General features: G+C 36.0%; 2 protein-coding genes across 2 annotated transcripts; both read right to left on the bottom strand.

Moving 5' to 3' along the window:
- Positions 1 to 1,641: 1,641 nt before the first annotated feature.
- LOC141600412 (ATPase GET3B-like) lies at positions 1,642 to 7,714 on the bottom strand. The gene is made up of 11 exons (XM_074420646.1): positions 7,420 to 7,714; positions 6,962 to 7,173; positions 6,795 to 6,857; positions 6,584 to 6,688; positions 6,334 to 6,408; positions 6,146 to 6,214; positions 5,552 to 5,617; positions 3,304 to 3,384; positions 3,107 to 3,205; positions 2,643 to 2,777; positions 1,642 to 2,031 (listed from the first exon to the last, which is right to left on the bottom strand). The coding sequence occupies exons 1-11, from the start codon at positions 7,610 to 7,612 to the stop codon at positions 1,894 to 1,896; spliced, it is 1,236 nt and encodes a 411-aa protein (XP_074276747.1). The 5' UTR covers positions 7,613 to 7,714; the 3' UTR covers positions 1,642 to 1,893.
- A 2,360-nt stretch (positions 7,715 to 10,074) lies between these two features.
- On the bottom strand, positions 10,075 to 11,436 carry LOC141600411 (uncharacterized). Its single transcript, XM_074420645.1, has 4 exons — positions 11,252 to 11,436; positions 10,954 to 11,145; positions 10,593 to 10,866; positions 10,075 to 10,431 (listed from the first exon to the last, which is right to left on the bottom strand). The coding sequence occupies exons 1-4, from the start codon at positions 11,369 to 11,371 to the stop codon at positions 10,235 to 10,237; spliced, it is 783 nt and encodes a 260-aa protein (XP_074276746.1). The 5' UTR covers positions 11,372 to 11,436; the 3' UTR covers positions 10,075 to 10,234.
- Positions 11,437 to 15,701: the final 4,265 nt, after the last annotated feature.

The following is a 15,701-nucleotide window of genomic DNA, read 5'->3' as shown; positions in this document are numbered from 1 at the left end:
TAAGAGGACCTTATAAGAACCCTTCTCTCTCTCTCTCTCTCTCTCTCTATATATATATATATATATATATATATATATATATATATATATATATATATATATATATATATATATATATATATATAAAAATCAATTGAAAAACAGCGTGGATGCGCCACGTGTCTCATACAAATTTAATGACAAGCATTAATTACAAATAATCATTTAATATGAACATAATAAATGTTGTATAAATCTCAACAAAATATTAATTATAGTTTAATAAATTTATTATAAAATTACATTAAAAAAATTACGGTGATTTGATTCTAAATTTATTAAAAAATTATTTTGATAAAAATTCTAAAATGTAAATATTTACGTTCATTGCGAAAAATGCTTTCAATTGAGTATAGTTTTCATTATATTATATTTTGATATGTAGAGATGATTAAAGTGAGTGTCTCTCAATGTTTTAAATTTACGTAAAATAACATTTTGAGAAAGGTATAAAACTTAGGCCATTAAATTCAGTAAAAAAAAATATATTTAGGAGAGTCATAATATTTATTAAAAACAAAACTTAAATAAAACTACTAAGAGATAAATTTTTATAGTGTGGGAATGAAAAAAATTATATTGCGAGAAATTGAATACATATGAGATTTTGATAGGTTTAAATAGTGTGATAAGGAGTATGTATGCACAAAGTAACACATTGATCGCGAGTGCATTTAAATAATCAAAATAAAAGTAATGCTTATTAAGTAATATAGTATTATAAACAATATGAAAAAGTAGAAAACGCGTTACATTTTTCTTTAATATCTTCAATTAAATATGTATAAAATATTGACTATGACTATCTAAATATTATTTTTAGTTAAATATTTTATTTGTTATCTTTTAAATACTTTGAAGTTAAACCTCAAAAAATAATATTTGAAAAATTTCAATCTATTTTATTTACACGTAAACTATTAAACATCATTGTAGAAAAATGATATAATTGATAGTTGTTTAAAAAAACAAAAGATGCAAATTTCTTATAAATATGTTTGACACATAGCTCTTGCAACACACAATCAAAATTTTTGAATAAGTTGAGTTCGGACCCTACATATTTGATACATAAATATCACGCGTTATACATAAAAAAAAATAAAAAATTACATAAAATTATATTCACATCATTTTGAACAAATATTTATTGATTTGGAACATAACGTATCGTTAAATGGTATAATTTGAGAACTCAATGTTGATCTTTGCATTATTCGAATAAATTTTATTTTAATTAATATGATATTTGATTAGTGAAAAATTTATTTATAAAACGTTGATCATGCATAACTAATTATCACTTATTAATTTAATTAAAATTGTATATATTTTATTTAAAACATTGAAATTAAACCTAAAAAAATAAAATTTGAGAAAAATTAATTATTTTTATTTATAAGTAAAAATATTAGAGGTCATATATGAATTATATTATTTTTCATCAATTATAATAATTAAATTTTAAAACAGGCTGCGCGAAGCGCGGGAAGGTAATAAAATAAAATTGTCAATAGGTCCAACATTCCTTATCCCGCATTGGTGAGGTTCTGAACTACCAAATTTGTTGCAGTTGCACTGCTGCACGAGTGACAATAGAAAGAAAACAAAGATAGGGAATCAACTTTACCCATTAATTCTCGTGATGAGCAAATCAACATCACTGAGAAGTAATCGTCAATTAAAAAAAAGGCAAGTGTCAATCTGCTGATGATAAACCAAAATTGGCGAATGCTAACTAGCTTAAACAACAACTGTATTCTATCTACCATGAGCCGAGAGAGATAACACCAACATCGCGAATCATCCCACCAAAGGCTGATACTCAGGCACAATCGTCATGTCAATGATCCTTCACTTCCACACAATGTCACCCATAAACCTAAGAGCTGGGACTCCCCTTATCTCCACGTCGACTAATGGTGCTTGGATCAGCGTCAAGGGTGCCAGCTCAGGGTCACTCTGAATTATTTCCAGTGCACGCGACTGGTCCTGTAGAGATACAGTTTAACGAAACATTGCTGTTAAAGTCCACACTAATACGGAGCATTAACACACTATCTAAAGGAGTCCTGCATATAACAATGTACTCCGTAGTATTATACTCGCGTTGCTAACAGACTAAACAGATAGTTCTCAGAATCTCAGAAGATCGATAAAAAAAACTTGTGTCATTGTATTGACTACTTAAATTAATTTATTGCATCATAACTTCACCAGTCTTAAGTCTAAACCATATACACCACACTCTTTTCCCTGCTCTATCCTGATCAGAAGAAGAAGAGGCTAGTATTCATTCAAGGGAAGGCTCAAGCGGGACTATGATTTCGGTAATCGAGACCTGAGTCAAGTGCGTCTTTGGCTCTATTGATAATGGAAAAAGGCCAAACAAATAAAGGGAACTGAAATATGCATTTGACATTATATTCCAGGGAATGCTTCTATTCATCATAAAAACCACTACTTCCACATAATGAATTGAAATATGCATTGAGCTAGACATCTTCTAAACCTCAAATAAAAGCTCATCCACATTGTCCAAGCAGAATTTGAGGTCAAACCAAATGCACATATAATCAGGGAACATAGAACATGATATATACCTTCCTCTTCATTGCACAGAATTTGCAATCCGATGCTGATGGTGGTAAAAGTTGATTCACAATCAGCCTCCTGACAGGGACATTTTCCTTCTTCAGAGATGCGCAGAGTCTTGATGATTCATTTATAGCCATGACCTGGGTAGGAAAGAGTATTTTACTTGGAAATTGTTGGTAAATAATCCCAAGGTCCATATCAAATACTACTTGCCAATAAGAGGTGATCAAATGCCCCAAGACCACCGACCGAACTCAATCCAGCTTTTTCTGGGTCAGTTGACATGAGTTATTTGATGAGTTATTTGATGAGTACTGCAGTTCGGTACATTTCAGTTTAACAACTACAGAGAAATTCAATTTAGAAGATTTCCAGCTACAATAACATGGCCTAAACATGTAGATCAAAAGTGGTCCCAATTGCTAAGTAAAGTTAATAAGCATTCTATATAGGTAGATGGCCTTGTTACCGTTGGGATGGTAACTATAACGAACTCGGTGGCTTCTGTATCTCGAAACAGCTCCCTTACTTTCACCATTCTCTCTTGTAGCCTCTTCAACTTGCCAGCCTGAGCACAAAGCAAAGCAGGTCGGTGTTTTTTTATAAATAATACGAGTAAAAGATAAAGAAGATGGTGGCAATGGGAACACAGAAGGGCAAGCTTACAGCATCCTCCTGCTGATTCGGCTGTTCTGACCCAAAAACAGACTTAAGCGCCGATGTTGCTGATGCAATTTTCTGTCTGAGCTGCACATGTAAGGCTTAAAGCATCAACAAGTATAAAACTACACGCAAGAGGGAGAAAGGAGAGGCCGTCTGGCACAACCCAAGATCGTGATATGGCATCGAACTAAGCTACTAATTTTTCAATGTAAAATAACCCCCATATGGTAATGAACATAGAAAAGCAAATTATGAAGATAAAGAGTCCCCAAAAGGGAATCGGAGAAAGGTAGTAATGTAAAACCATCATTTCTATTACAAAAGCCATTCTAAAAGATATGCCATTAGTTTTAAAAGGCATGAGACACGCCAAAGTGACAGAAACGTGGCAATCAGAAACAAGTTGCTAAGCGAAGGAGCATGCCTCGTGCACACTAGGCCCATTTTCAAATAAATTTGTACCTTCAACAAAAATATTGTGCAAAAATGTCCTATTTAGGATTCTAAAGAGGGCTAACATGTAACATAGGGATAATGGGGCAAAGAGAATGGCAAAATAGAAGAATTAGAAGGAAAAACTTGAAATTTTCACAGCAGTGACACCACTTGATGCACCTTGTGCACCAGGCACCCTAACGTTTTAGGTAATGCTTCATTGAGCCTTGAACTTGAGTGAAACCGAAGCATTTTTAAAGTTAGTGTACACGACTTGTGCTGAAGCGTTTTTAAATTAAGCCTTCATTATATCAGAGATCTTCGCAACAGGTTGTTTTATATCAAACTACCAAAACATTTTCTGCTAAGTGGGCAAAGCCCTGTTGCCCTCGGTACCACAACACAATATGGTCTTCCTTCCACATCTTTAGCCATCCTCAACACAACCAGCAATAGGTCCTTGGGTCCTCGCTCTCTGAAAAGTAGCTATCCTTCTTAAAGGAGTTGTCATCCACCTGTAAACTCACCACAAACCCTTGCCAGCTTAGATGTATACATTCTCTTTTCCAGTGAAACCAACAGACTAGCTTTTAGTCACAACAAGGACAAGTTGAAGCTTTTATTCATACACCTTTAGAGAAGGCAATGTACTCCTATGACCCTGGATCACCAACTAATCTCATTTTACAGTATTGGGTCTGGTGCCTCATTCTCACCGACAATCACCTCACTCAGCACATTTTGCAGGAGTTTACCCAATACTCTGCATATTATGCCTTCGCTCATAATTCTCTCCAGTTAGCAGACCCGCCACATAACAAACTTTTCTGCGTGCCTTTGCATAAAAATTTGGAAGAAAAACAAGATGTTTAAAGCAAAACTTGCAGATCAGCAGTGCAGCACAACAGTATAAGTCATTGGAGTTTCATTATCAGATACAACTCAGGCACTTGAGATCTTTTATGCCCTCACTTGCTGTTTCCCTTGAAAAAGAGCTTGTTGAAACCCACAGTTCATAAGCCATCACGAGGGAGCTATCGAGTGTGGTCAAAAGAGCATAAACACATGTGTCAGCATGTGTGTCAATGCACTCTGCTGCTGGAATATGCATCAGAATCTACCATTCTACCCCAAATAGAGAAAGGTAATGCTACCTTCAATCCACTCCACAATTCCCAAAACACAAAATGTGTGGGGAATTTTGAAGTATGGGAACCTTGGTCCATATTGGAAGGAAGTATAAAAAACCTACCTCCAAGGTTGGATACGGGTTTGACTCATGCGAGAATGCCGTTGAATCACATTCTTGTCAAGTTGTCTCTAGACTATAAAAAAGAAGAAAGAGAACGAGTTGATCCCTCCCGTCCACTGTGCTATTGTTGTGAGCTAATCAAATCCATTGATAGCATACGCCCATTTTTCTGGTAGTTGAAGAATCCACCATTTTGGAGATCTTGAGGGACAGAAAAAAGATATTACCTTCAACCAGCAATTCTTGTTTCCATTATATTCTAGCTTTACAGTTCTTGTTCTATTATATTATAGCTATATAGTTCTTGTTTCCTTTACATTATTCTAATCTACAGATAAGGTGCCCAGAAACTACTAAAACATCATCCCAAACACAATGACCAGGTTTCTTTCTTAAATGTTGTGAGCCTTATTCCAGTCAAATGGGGATTGCGAAATAAAACCTTCTTTCAGCTCGTAAAACAAATGGACAAATGGACATTAACAATACAGAGTAGAGTGTATCACCCTGATGAGCCTTTCTCAAGCAACTACAAGTTGATGTTTAGTGGTAGAAGAAGAATACCTTTAAAATCTTTCCGATGGAGGCTTCCAAAAAATCAGGCAATGACAAGAGCCGCAATGTATGACCCTGTTGACAGAACCCACTGAAGTTTCGTTAAAAGACAACATGCGACATAAAGACCATTCCTATTCTTATTTAAATGTGCAGCTTGATTTTTCAGTGAGGGTTACTTTTTGAAGCATTTAACTCAAGAATCTGTCATGAGACCATTAGGAGGAAGAATAATTTATACTCCCACTGTCCCGGTCATTTGTTGTCCTTTTCTATATTGGGGTGTCTCAGTGAGTTGTTGTCCTTTCTATTTTAAGAATGAACTTGATGAGCAATTTGATCATTCACACCCAATTTATTCCACTTGTCATTTAGTAAATGGCCCATTTCTCTTTCCTTGTTCTTTGTGCCAAAACCAAAGGACAACAAATGACCGGGACGGAGGGAGTAATTTTCTGCAATAAGCTGTATTACGATCTCAAGAAACAAAATTATTAGAACCTTGATAATTATCCTTCACAATCATGATTCATGACATTGCTTTGACATTGTGACTTGTTTTCAATGCTCTAGTACAACTTAAATGACGGATTACTTTCTCACCGTTGGTGCAGTATCGAATACAATTCTAGTGAACATGCGGTATTCTTCTGACTCCAAAAATTGCATCACCTGTTAAGGAGGTTTAGTAAGACCACATCAATAATGAATTTGAAAAAATATTGAGAGTCAGCCATCTTGTGCGAGTAAACCACAGACAAAGGTGGGGGTAACTGGTACGGAAAACAGACCTTAGCAATTGCAATAGCTTCATCTAGCCCAGGTGGTGGTGAGTCCAAAAGCTCCCCGAGCTTCAACTCTCCAATCTTTGTTGAAGAGTAAAAAAAAACGGAAATTAGATGATAAAAGTGAGCAGGATATTCAATATCCCTCTACGGGTATATGTTCAACTTTTTCCACCATGAGGACATGAGAGAAAAAGATTAAGGGAAGGGAGGAAAAGGCGACAGATGACATTTCAAGAGAAGGTGAAAGCTTTACCTGATCTGCTATCATTCCAAGGCCCATGCCGTCCATAAAATCTTTCACACCGCTTCCGCCTTTGGTAGCACTGCGGTACTCTTCCCTGGCCTTTTCCGGGTTAATCTGTCATAATTCTACCATTTGAATTTCAAGGAGAATACAGTGCTGAAATTTAGCTAAGTTTCAAAAATACGAGGACAACATTTGGAAATCAATGACGAATAAATACCTCAAGAGCAAATAATGGGGTGTCTAACCCTTGGACAGCCACTAAATTCCCTCCAGTCAGATCCTACACGGTATAAATAAGCACATATTTCAAATCCTTAAATTTGCAAAAAGAAAGCAGAGAAGTTTTTAAAAGATGATGATATATGTAAATCCGTTTTGGGAAACCTGTGAGAAAGAGTCGCTAAGTGAATGGGCTGGGTCAGTTGAAACCACTAAAGTAGGATGACCACTGGTTGCAAACTTGACAGCCAAGGATGCAGCACAGCTTGTTTTGCCAACACCCCCTTTCCCTCCAAGCATATAATACTTCCTTTTGGTCCCGACCACCATTTTATCAAAGCCATCCGCAACTTCAACAGGAACAACTGCCGACCTTACTGCCAAAATTAAACATCCCAGTAAGACACGATACACATATTTATGAATCCCATCTCGTATGTTGTTCCATTCTTTACCCGGACTCATGTTTAAGTATCCCTCCATAATATATAGCGTCAGATGAACCCAATTCAAATAGTTGTATGTTGATATAACAGGCAATTACTACCCAATCACTCACCAACAAAATCATTAAAAATCTATAAAATTGAAAGAATAAAACAAAAAGATGCGAAAATAGAGACCTTGAAAAGAAAATTGGCGAGGTGATTTACGGGATTGAAGAGGAGACAGGTTGATGTTGTTGTTGAAGCAAAAGGTAGAGTTGAATTTGAGAAGAGGGATAGGGAGTGCCAAACTGCGAGGTTTAGGAGAGCAGTGATGAAGTCCAACAAAAGACATGGACGAAGCAACCGAGCGTACTAGACTTCCTGCCATTTTTTGCAAATCAATAATGAATGAAATGAATGGGTGAGGGTTTTACAAATTTCTCTTTTTTATGTCACGCTTTGCGCTTCCCACTTTACCCGGCCAACTACTTCAACACCAATTCCTGTGGAGTTATTTCTAGTCTACAGATAAAAGTGGCCACGCGGGCCTTTGGGTAGGTACGACACAAGATTAATAGGGCTTAGCACGGCACGGCACGCCAAGCCATAGGCCGTGCCTAGCCGAAGTTGAAAAAAAAAAAAAAAAGGCCGTGGGTCGTGATTTATATTTCACTGGCTCGACACGCCATAGGCCGCGGGCCCTGATTTATATTTCACTGGCTCGACACGTCACGACACGAAACCCACATCCATGAACCTGGGTCGTGCCATTGCCATTTTTTTCTCCTAGAACGGTGGGCCTGCACAAGGCATGATTAGGCAAGGCCATCGTGCCTTGAAGCATGCCAGTAAGTCAGCCCACTGTGGCAACCCGTGTGTTTGGCAGGGGCTCGTGTTGTGTTGGACGGTGCCAAATCTGTCACGTGCCAAAATGAGTCATGCGTTGTGCTGGGCCGTGTCAACTTCCATCTCTACTCGACTCAATTATCATTGGATATCTCTAGGTCTGTATTTCAGGATGCTTCTCTCGTTCCGATCAATTCTATACGCTATTCACACAGAGTTAGGATATGGAAATAACCTGTTTTAAAAAGTAAAAAAACGTAAAAAGAATTTACACGTGTGAAATTTTGTCGATGTGTACATAATTGATCGGGGTAAAGGGAGTAAACTTTTACAAATAAAAATCTTTTTAGAAAATTAATATAGAAATACCGATTATTCTAGGTTAATCCTTACAAGATAATTTATTTTTTAAAAAAAATGTAGAGGTGGTTCAAAAAATTAATAGAGACATACTCAACCTTATTACAACTTCACAAGTGAAATACGGAGTAAGTTTTATGTTGAGTATATGTAATCGTCTTTCATGATACTATAGATTAAAGACATGAACACTCATAACATAACTTATGAAAGTTAACACTGTAATATTTTCAGTACAATTATTTAGGTCCACAAATTTTCATTGAAGACGATTTTTTTAAAAAGACCTGTCATAATCAATTAAATTATTAAAATAAGAGAAATCAGGAGAGAGGGTTTTAAGAGGGCTTTTTGAAAAGACCGTTACAACTTACAAGCAAGATTTGCTGAGGTCCAGGTAGAGGTGGCAATCGGGTCACTCGGGTCGGTTACGGGTCGGGTCAAAGCGAGTCGGGTCATATCGGGTTCGGGTTATGTCGGGTCGATGACGGTTCGGTCGGTTCGGTTCATGTCGGGTCGTCTTGGTCGGGTCATCAACGGGTGGCAAGTCGGGTCGAGTCATTAGCGGGTCGTTGTCGGGTCGGGTTATCGGCGATATATTTTATCTTATATATTTCGTTTTAGATGGTAATTTTATGTTTAAATAATAGGTAGGTGTATTAAAAGTAGTTTTAAGTGAAAATAATTAAGATAAATGTCAATTTGGTGTTATTTAAACCATTATTAAGCTAGTTAATTATCGGGTCATCTATCGGGTTGAGAAAATATCGGGTCACGGGTCGGGTCCGGTCGGTTCAGGTCGGGTTCGGGTTGGAGAAAATAAGGCTGTTGTCGGGTCGGTTCGGGTCGGTTCGGTTTCGGTTCACCCAATTCTCGGGTTGTATCGGGTCGGTTTTCGGGCGGGGCGGGGCGGGTTCCTCAGGTCGGGTTAGCTTTTGCCAGCTCTAGGTCCAGGTCAAGTAGCAAGTGGTTTTCTGATACACAAAATCTCATTGAAGACGGGCGATATTCGTCATAAGCTTGTGACGGATACCGTTTCCTCTCACAAAATACCCATTGAGAGGTGAGTGGAAAGCACATGGGGGTGTCCCACCTTGTCCCCTCTCCCTTTTTGTGAGAGGTCACAAGCTTGTGACGGTATTAGCCCGTCACAAGCAAGACTAGCGGCTGATGATAATAGATGTTCAAATTGCTTTATAAATTTATTGTTATTAATTTACTTTTAAGTATTACTACTGGTTATTATTTGGTGGTATCTAATTATCATGGCTATTATTTTATCATCAACATTATACTAATTATCAATGTAAATGTAACTTGATTAATATCTCTAATCCTCTATAATTTTCTTGAATTTTTAGAGAACCCTCCTTTAATCCTTTGAGTAGCATAACAGACGACATCAGTCTATCAGTGACCAAGGTCCAACCAAATTAAGGGACTGAAATTCAAGTAAAATGCTTGTTTGCTCATTTTATAGACTGATGTCGTCTACCTTAACCGGTACCATCAGTGAACTGTGGTACCTTATGATGACTGAGTTCGAAACCAGTAGCATTAAAACGGACGTAGCGGCTCTCTTTACACCTGAAAATATATATTTATAGAACCTTGGTTATTTTTCTGGAATCTGGGACCTTGATCTTTTGGATGAGAAGTAGTTTCCATTGGACATAATAGTGAAAAACTCAAAATTCACACAAATCCAAATTTCAGCATACATGAAACTTTGCATTATTAGCATAATTAAATAATTAAGATAACTAATTAAACTTGACTAATGTTTTCTCACACAACAATAAGCTCAAGCTTGTACTGCCTCAACGTCTGCTGTCTCCATTTTCATCTCAGTCGAACCTCCATCGTCTTTTGAAGCTTTGCTTACTGTCTCTACTGCTTCCTTTTCTGCTACCTTAGCTTTTAGCACATCATCTTTAGAGGCACTTGTCTCAGCCAGAAGACCTTTTGTCCAATTCGCCATCTGCTCAATTCCTGCCTCGTCTATTTATTCCAGTCAAATTATTAGCCACCCATCTCCCCAATAAGAACAACATCATTACTTTAGTAATACCTAATCAAACTATGGGGTAAAGGGGGTCAAATGTAAATATGGCCCATTGCAATGGAATCAAAGTATACAGGTTTTGAGGAAGAAAGTATACCTAATCTTGGAACAGTGTGGCCTCCGGGATGTCTTATAATAAGAGGATCCACAAAAGCAGAAGCAAGATCTTCAGAAGGAAGTTTCAACCAGTCCTTATCCCCAATGAAGTGAACTGATTTCGCAACAATAGGGTCTTTGAAGGCAACATCACAAATGTGAGGAGCCCTGAATTTAGAACCTGATACCGAAATCAAGAACTTGATAGGAGGATGATCCTTCAATATTTTTCCCTGGAGCTGGTATCCGGCCAAGAGGGCACAAAGTGTAGCTCCCTGTCGAAACAATATATTAACCGAGATGACTTAACAAGACCATGAAGTAAAAGATGAGTGTGTTGAAAATGTAGAGAAATAGGTTACCTGGGAGAAGCCAAGGAGACCATCAAAGGGTCCATTGGTAGTAATGTATTTACATAGAAATGATATACACTCTTCCAAGTTATCATACTCAGTAAATTCCTTGTTGAATTGAAACCATTCAAAGTAGGGAGGTGGGAAAATGCCCTCAATGTCTGATTTGCCTCCTGCAGGAAATAAACCATCTGGGAAATCCTGTATCTCATTGTTTTGTTTCAATATAAATTAGACTGTAATATAAAAATACAAACATTATTGTATTAAGTAGTCGGTCTCACTTAAGATGGTTGTAGAAGCATACCAAATCAAAGTTGGCAAAAATAGGACCCCATTTGGTGATTTGCTTGTTGAGAAAAGCTCCACTAGTTCTGAATCCATGGAGACATAAAATTTTCATTTTGTTTCCTTCACTACACTCCATTTTATCTAAGAATATGTAATAATAAGGTTATTCTTAAATAGTAGTAGTATGTCATAGATGCATACCTACCACCGCAAAAGTACAAAATTTAAGAATGCCCAACTAACTCTTCTCATACAACTATTCAAGAGTTAGCTTTGCAAATGGTAGTTGACTTGTTGGGTCAATCTTGAATGTCTTGGTCTTCAAGTCAAAACTGGAATGTGTGACCATCCAAACCGCTGCGTGTCTCGATATACTCCCTCCATTCAACTCCACTTTACATGTTTGCTTTATCACGTTTGCCAACGCGACTTTTACGCGGTAAATATCTTTAGCTACGTATTTGCAAAAATTATAAAAGTTAGATATTTTTAATGTACTCTTAAAGACGAATCAAATAAGATCTCACATGAATATATTTTAACTTATGTATCGAGAAAAATCGTTGAATGTCCGTTTGTGAATAGTGTCAAAAAAAAACCCGCAAAGTGGAGTTGAATGGAGGGAGTAGGTTTTTTTTTGTCAAAAAGTATCTAACATTTAGGCCACTTTGCGCGCAGCTACCTAACATTATTTTTTTTTGCCTAAAGATACCTAAAGTTTATATATCCTTTGTTAACAAGTACCAACTAACGTTTTTCATTAAGAAAAAAAGTCAAAATTCGTCTTGACTTAACAAAAACCATGTTTTTTCATTCAAATCATATAATTGCACTTCATTTAAGGTGAGGAAGGAGATAAGGTGGTCGGAATAGGAGATGAAGCGGAGAGAAAAGGTGGTGAGGTAGGGGAGTAAATATATTAAACATGATTAGAGATGAGATAAATAGATTAAATTATATGATTATTAATAGTTTTTAAGAAAGGGATTAAGGAGAGAAGCAAACAAATTCAGGTTTTCCGTCTAGTCAAGCCCTAAAGTTGAGTTTTTTTAACAGAAATTGTCTATTGGTACTTCTTAGCAAGTGAATTATAAACTTAAGGTACCTTTGGACAAAAAAAATAATATTAGGTACTTCCATGCAAAGTGACCTAAATGTTAGGTACCTTCTGACAAAAAAACCTAGAATATATGGAAGCTCGTCTTGCTAGCTAAATCACGTATTTTTACTATATCCAAATTCTCATTTAAAATCCGTGCGGTTTAAACTTAAAATGAATCAAATATTTATATACAATTATAATAGAACAATCACTAATACATGTGTCAATTTACACAAATTATTACTCTCTCCAATTTCCTATTATCTTCCCTCTTTCCTTTTTTACACAAGTTTGATTATCTTCTCTCTTTCATTTTTTTGTAAGTTTCATTCATTTTTTATTAATTTCTCTCTCCTAAAAAATCAACAACTCCCATTACTTTATCTATTATTTATTCATTATTTATTATTTATTATTTTCTCTCTCCTATAAATTTCACAACTTACAATACTTTATTCTACTTTATTTCTTCTTTCTTCCCTCTTTCTTAATTTTTGTGTCCAAAAGAAAGGGGGAGATAAAAGAAAATTGGAGGGAGTATATAAGACCAGCTCCATATGTTAAAGCCCAAAAAAACTCAAATCACTTTTTTAAATAGAAGTAATCTATATATATATCTATCTATCTATATTATTAAAGGAAGTTTTTTTCGAGCAATATTAGAGTCTCCAACTTATATTAAACTCTAAAAGTAAAAAAAAAAAAGAATAACAATAAAATATATAATAATGCAAAATTGAAATCACGTACGTTTGGTAGTCTTTGTATTAGAGTGAAATAGAGACTCTTTGTGTATATATACAGTATGCACCATGGATCTTCCTTCTCCTCCTCATTATTAGCCTATGGAGAAATTTATTTTTATCGTCTTTTCCCTCCCTGTTGCTAGCGCATCGCTTTATGTTGAGCTATCTTAATTGACGATGGAGCCATAAATCAATATATATAATGGAGTTGAAAGCTGCTTGGAAAGTTGAAAGTGTTAGGACATAACAATTTTGCATCCATAGAGTTCAATTTTCGTGCCATTGATATCAATGAGATGGGTATGATTCTATATTCGAGAAATCCAATAGGTAATCTGATCTTGAATTGAGCAGAGGTTTTTTTTCTTTTGAATGTCTGTACTCTTGAGTCATCTGCAACATTTTATAACAAGCGCTTGTGCACAGTTGTTCGAGCCTCGAGGTGACGATGGATATGCAGTTGTTCACTATCAAATTTTCAGTGCTACATACGAACCTTTTGTGATGGCGAAATTATATGTAACTACGGATTATTGTTTATAGAGTTTTGTTTTTTGGGAAACTGATAGTAGTGTTTTGTATAGGTTTAAGAGGGTGATTTTATCACCCTCGTGTCTTTTAATATGGGTTTTTAAGTATGATTTTCCTAGTATTTGATAATTGATTATGATGTGGCAACTTGTCCATTTTACCTCGGTTTTACAATTGATTTTGATGCACGGAACCCGAGGATCAAGGAGAACCTTTCAATAGTCAAGCTAAGGCACAAGCGGCTCACACGTGGCCTAATATCCAGCTGGGAGAAGTGAGGAGTGAAGATTAGAAGAAATGAGAACAATTGAAGAGGTCTAATTCTTGGAAATTAGAAGTCCAAAGTGCGAGCCCATGCGCAGGCTGCGCAAACATGGTGCGCAGCTGCGCACGATTGCGCAGGCAATAAAGTTTTTGCGCAGGCTGCGCAACTCTGTTTTACGGGGCTTTCTAATCTTCTTTTGGGCTTCTTAAGTGAAAATCTTTTTAGGTTTTCGTGCAGCCCTATATATACCCAAGAGTTTGAAGACCTGATAACATCATACAACATCATATCATCTCATCTAATCTCATCATTTAGGGTTTTAAGCTTGTAATAATTTAGAAGACTTTCTCATTCAAGTTATAATCTTTCTTTGTATTTTGGGTTTATGAAGACTATGGAAGGCTAAATCCTTCCTTGCTTGGTGTAATCCGTTTCAAGTCTTTGACTTTATCATTGTATTGACTCTCTACTCTCTAATCTTTCATTTATTTCAATTTCTAAGTTTGAATGCCATGTTGAATGTTTTGTTGTGAGAAGTAATTACCCTTGCCTCTTTAATGTTCATCTATTGCTTGTTTGTTGCAAAGTTCCTTGCTTTTGTGACAACTTGTTGAAGCATCTCATAATTATTGTTAGCTTGGCTTAGAGTATCAATCTTTGTGAGTAGAAATTGTTTGTATCATTGGGTTGTTGGCTTAGACATGCTCTTTTGATATCCCATTTACTTTCCTTTTGGTTGTGCTCTTCACGCTCTTGGCTACAATTCTTACATGGCTTAGTGTTGAAAATTGTAGTTTAAGTAGGATTATCATTGTTGGCTTAGATAGTGGTGATCAATTTCTTGAGGATTGTTGTTGGGTGAATGAAATTGGAGAGAAAAGAGTCTTGCTTTGAGAAAAGTTGAAGCTTGTAGGATTATACCAAGTTTTCATCTCTTATAATTGTTGCTTGCATACCAAGTGTTTGTTGCCTTGTTTCTTAGGAAAAATCACATCATTTCCATTTTGTCACTTGTTTTCTCCATGCCAATTCTCCTCCTATGTGTCTCAATTGTTGTCCATTGTTAATATCCATAGTTTGTGTTTAGTCTTGTGTTTTGTTCATTGTCATTAGTCTAATACAAGCTTTTAGTCTTAATCCCTTCTCTTGGGTTCGACCCTTGCTTCCCTTTACTACTATTCTTATTGCATAGTGTAGAGTCGAGTTTGGTTTATAAATATCTAATTTGGTAGCTTAATTCTAGCATTTACGACACCTAGTATTGTGCTTATCAAATTTTGGCGCCGTTGCCGGGGAAGGGCAACATAGCTAAAAGCTTGAGTTGTGAAATACATGTTTAGTTGTTTTTATCTTCTCTTTGTTGTTAGAAGTAAGTGGAAGTTCTAATTTGTTTTTGTAGTGTCAAGGTTGTTGGGAAATGTGTCCTCAACAATAGTGCGATCACATGATTTAAATATCATTATTAAATCTCATTTTAAGAATACATGTGGGATGTAATATTTTACAAGTCAACTGGTCCACACATATCGGTAATGATGGGCTGACTAGAGTTTGACATTACTGTCGTGTGACGGTGGTGATCAGTTGATCCCCTTAGGTCATACCTATAGGGAAATACTCTTAATTGATTATTTAATTAATCGTATACCGATACGAGTTAATTAAATTGCTTAAAATTGATTTGATGATTTTGTGAGTATAATTTACGTATCTTATTGTAAATATGATTAAATAAGACACGGTCTAAGTAATCGAACTATTTTATTACTTGGATGAAATTATTGTTTAAAGAAACAATTGAAACGGAATGAATAAATTATTA

This window comes from Silene latifolia, chromosome 9 (genome assembly GCF_048544455.1).
Source record: "Silene latifolia isolate original U9 population chromosome 9, ASM4854445v1, whole genome shotgun sequence".
Classification (NCBI taxonomy): domain Eukaryota; kingdom Viridiplantae; phylum Streptophyta; class Magnoliopsida; order Caryophyllales; family Caryophyllaceae; genus Silene; species Silene latifolia.
This window is presented reverse-complemented; position numbering and strand designations above follow the sequence as displayed.

Bases quoted from the DNA above. Each gene is read 5' to 3' on its own strand.
- LOC141600412 (XM_074420646.1), bottom strand. From the start codon at position 7,612: ATGGCAGGAAGTCTAGTACGCTCGGTTGCTTCGTCCATGTCTTTTGTT. The intron at 5,618-6,145 runs GTGAGAAAGTAA...TTCTGTCAACAG, and splicing joins TATTCGATACTGCACCAACG to GGTCATACATTGCGGCTCTT. The intron at 2,778-3,106 runs GTAACAAGGCCA...TTTCCTACCCAG, and splicing joins TTATAGTTACCATCCCAACG to GTCATGGCTATAAATGAATC.
- LOC141600411 (XM_074420645.1), bottom strand. From the start codon at position 11,371: ATGGAGTGTAGTGAAGGAAACAAAATGAAAATTTTATGTCTCCATGGA. The intron at 11,146-11,251 runs GTATGCTTCTAC...AATGAGATACAG, and splicing joins TTTTTGCCAACTTTGATTTG to GATTTCCCAGATGGTTTATT. The intron at 10,867-10,953 runs GTAACCTATTTC...TTGTTTCGACAG, and splicing joins GTCTCCTTGGCTTCTCCCAG to GGAGCTACACTTTGTGCCCT.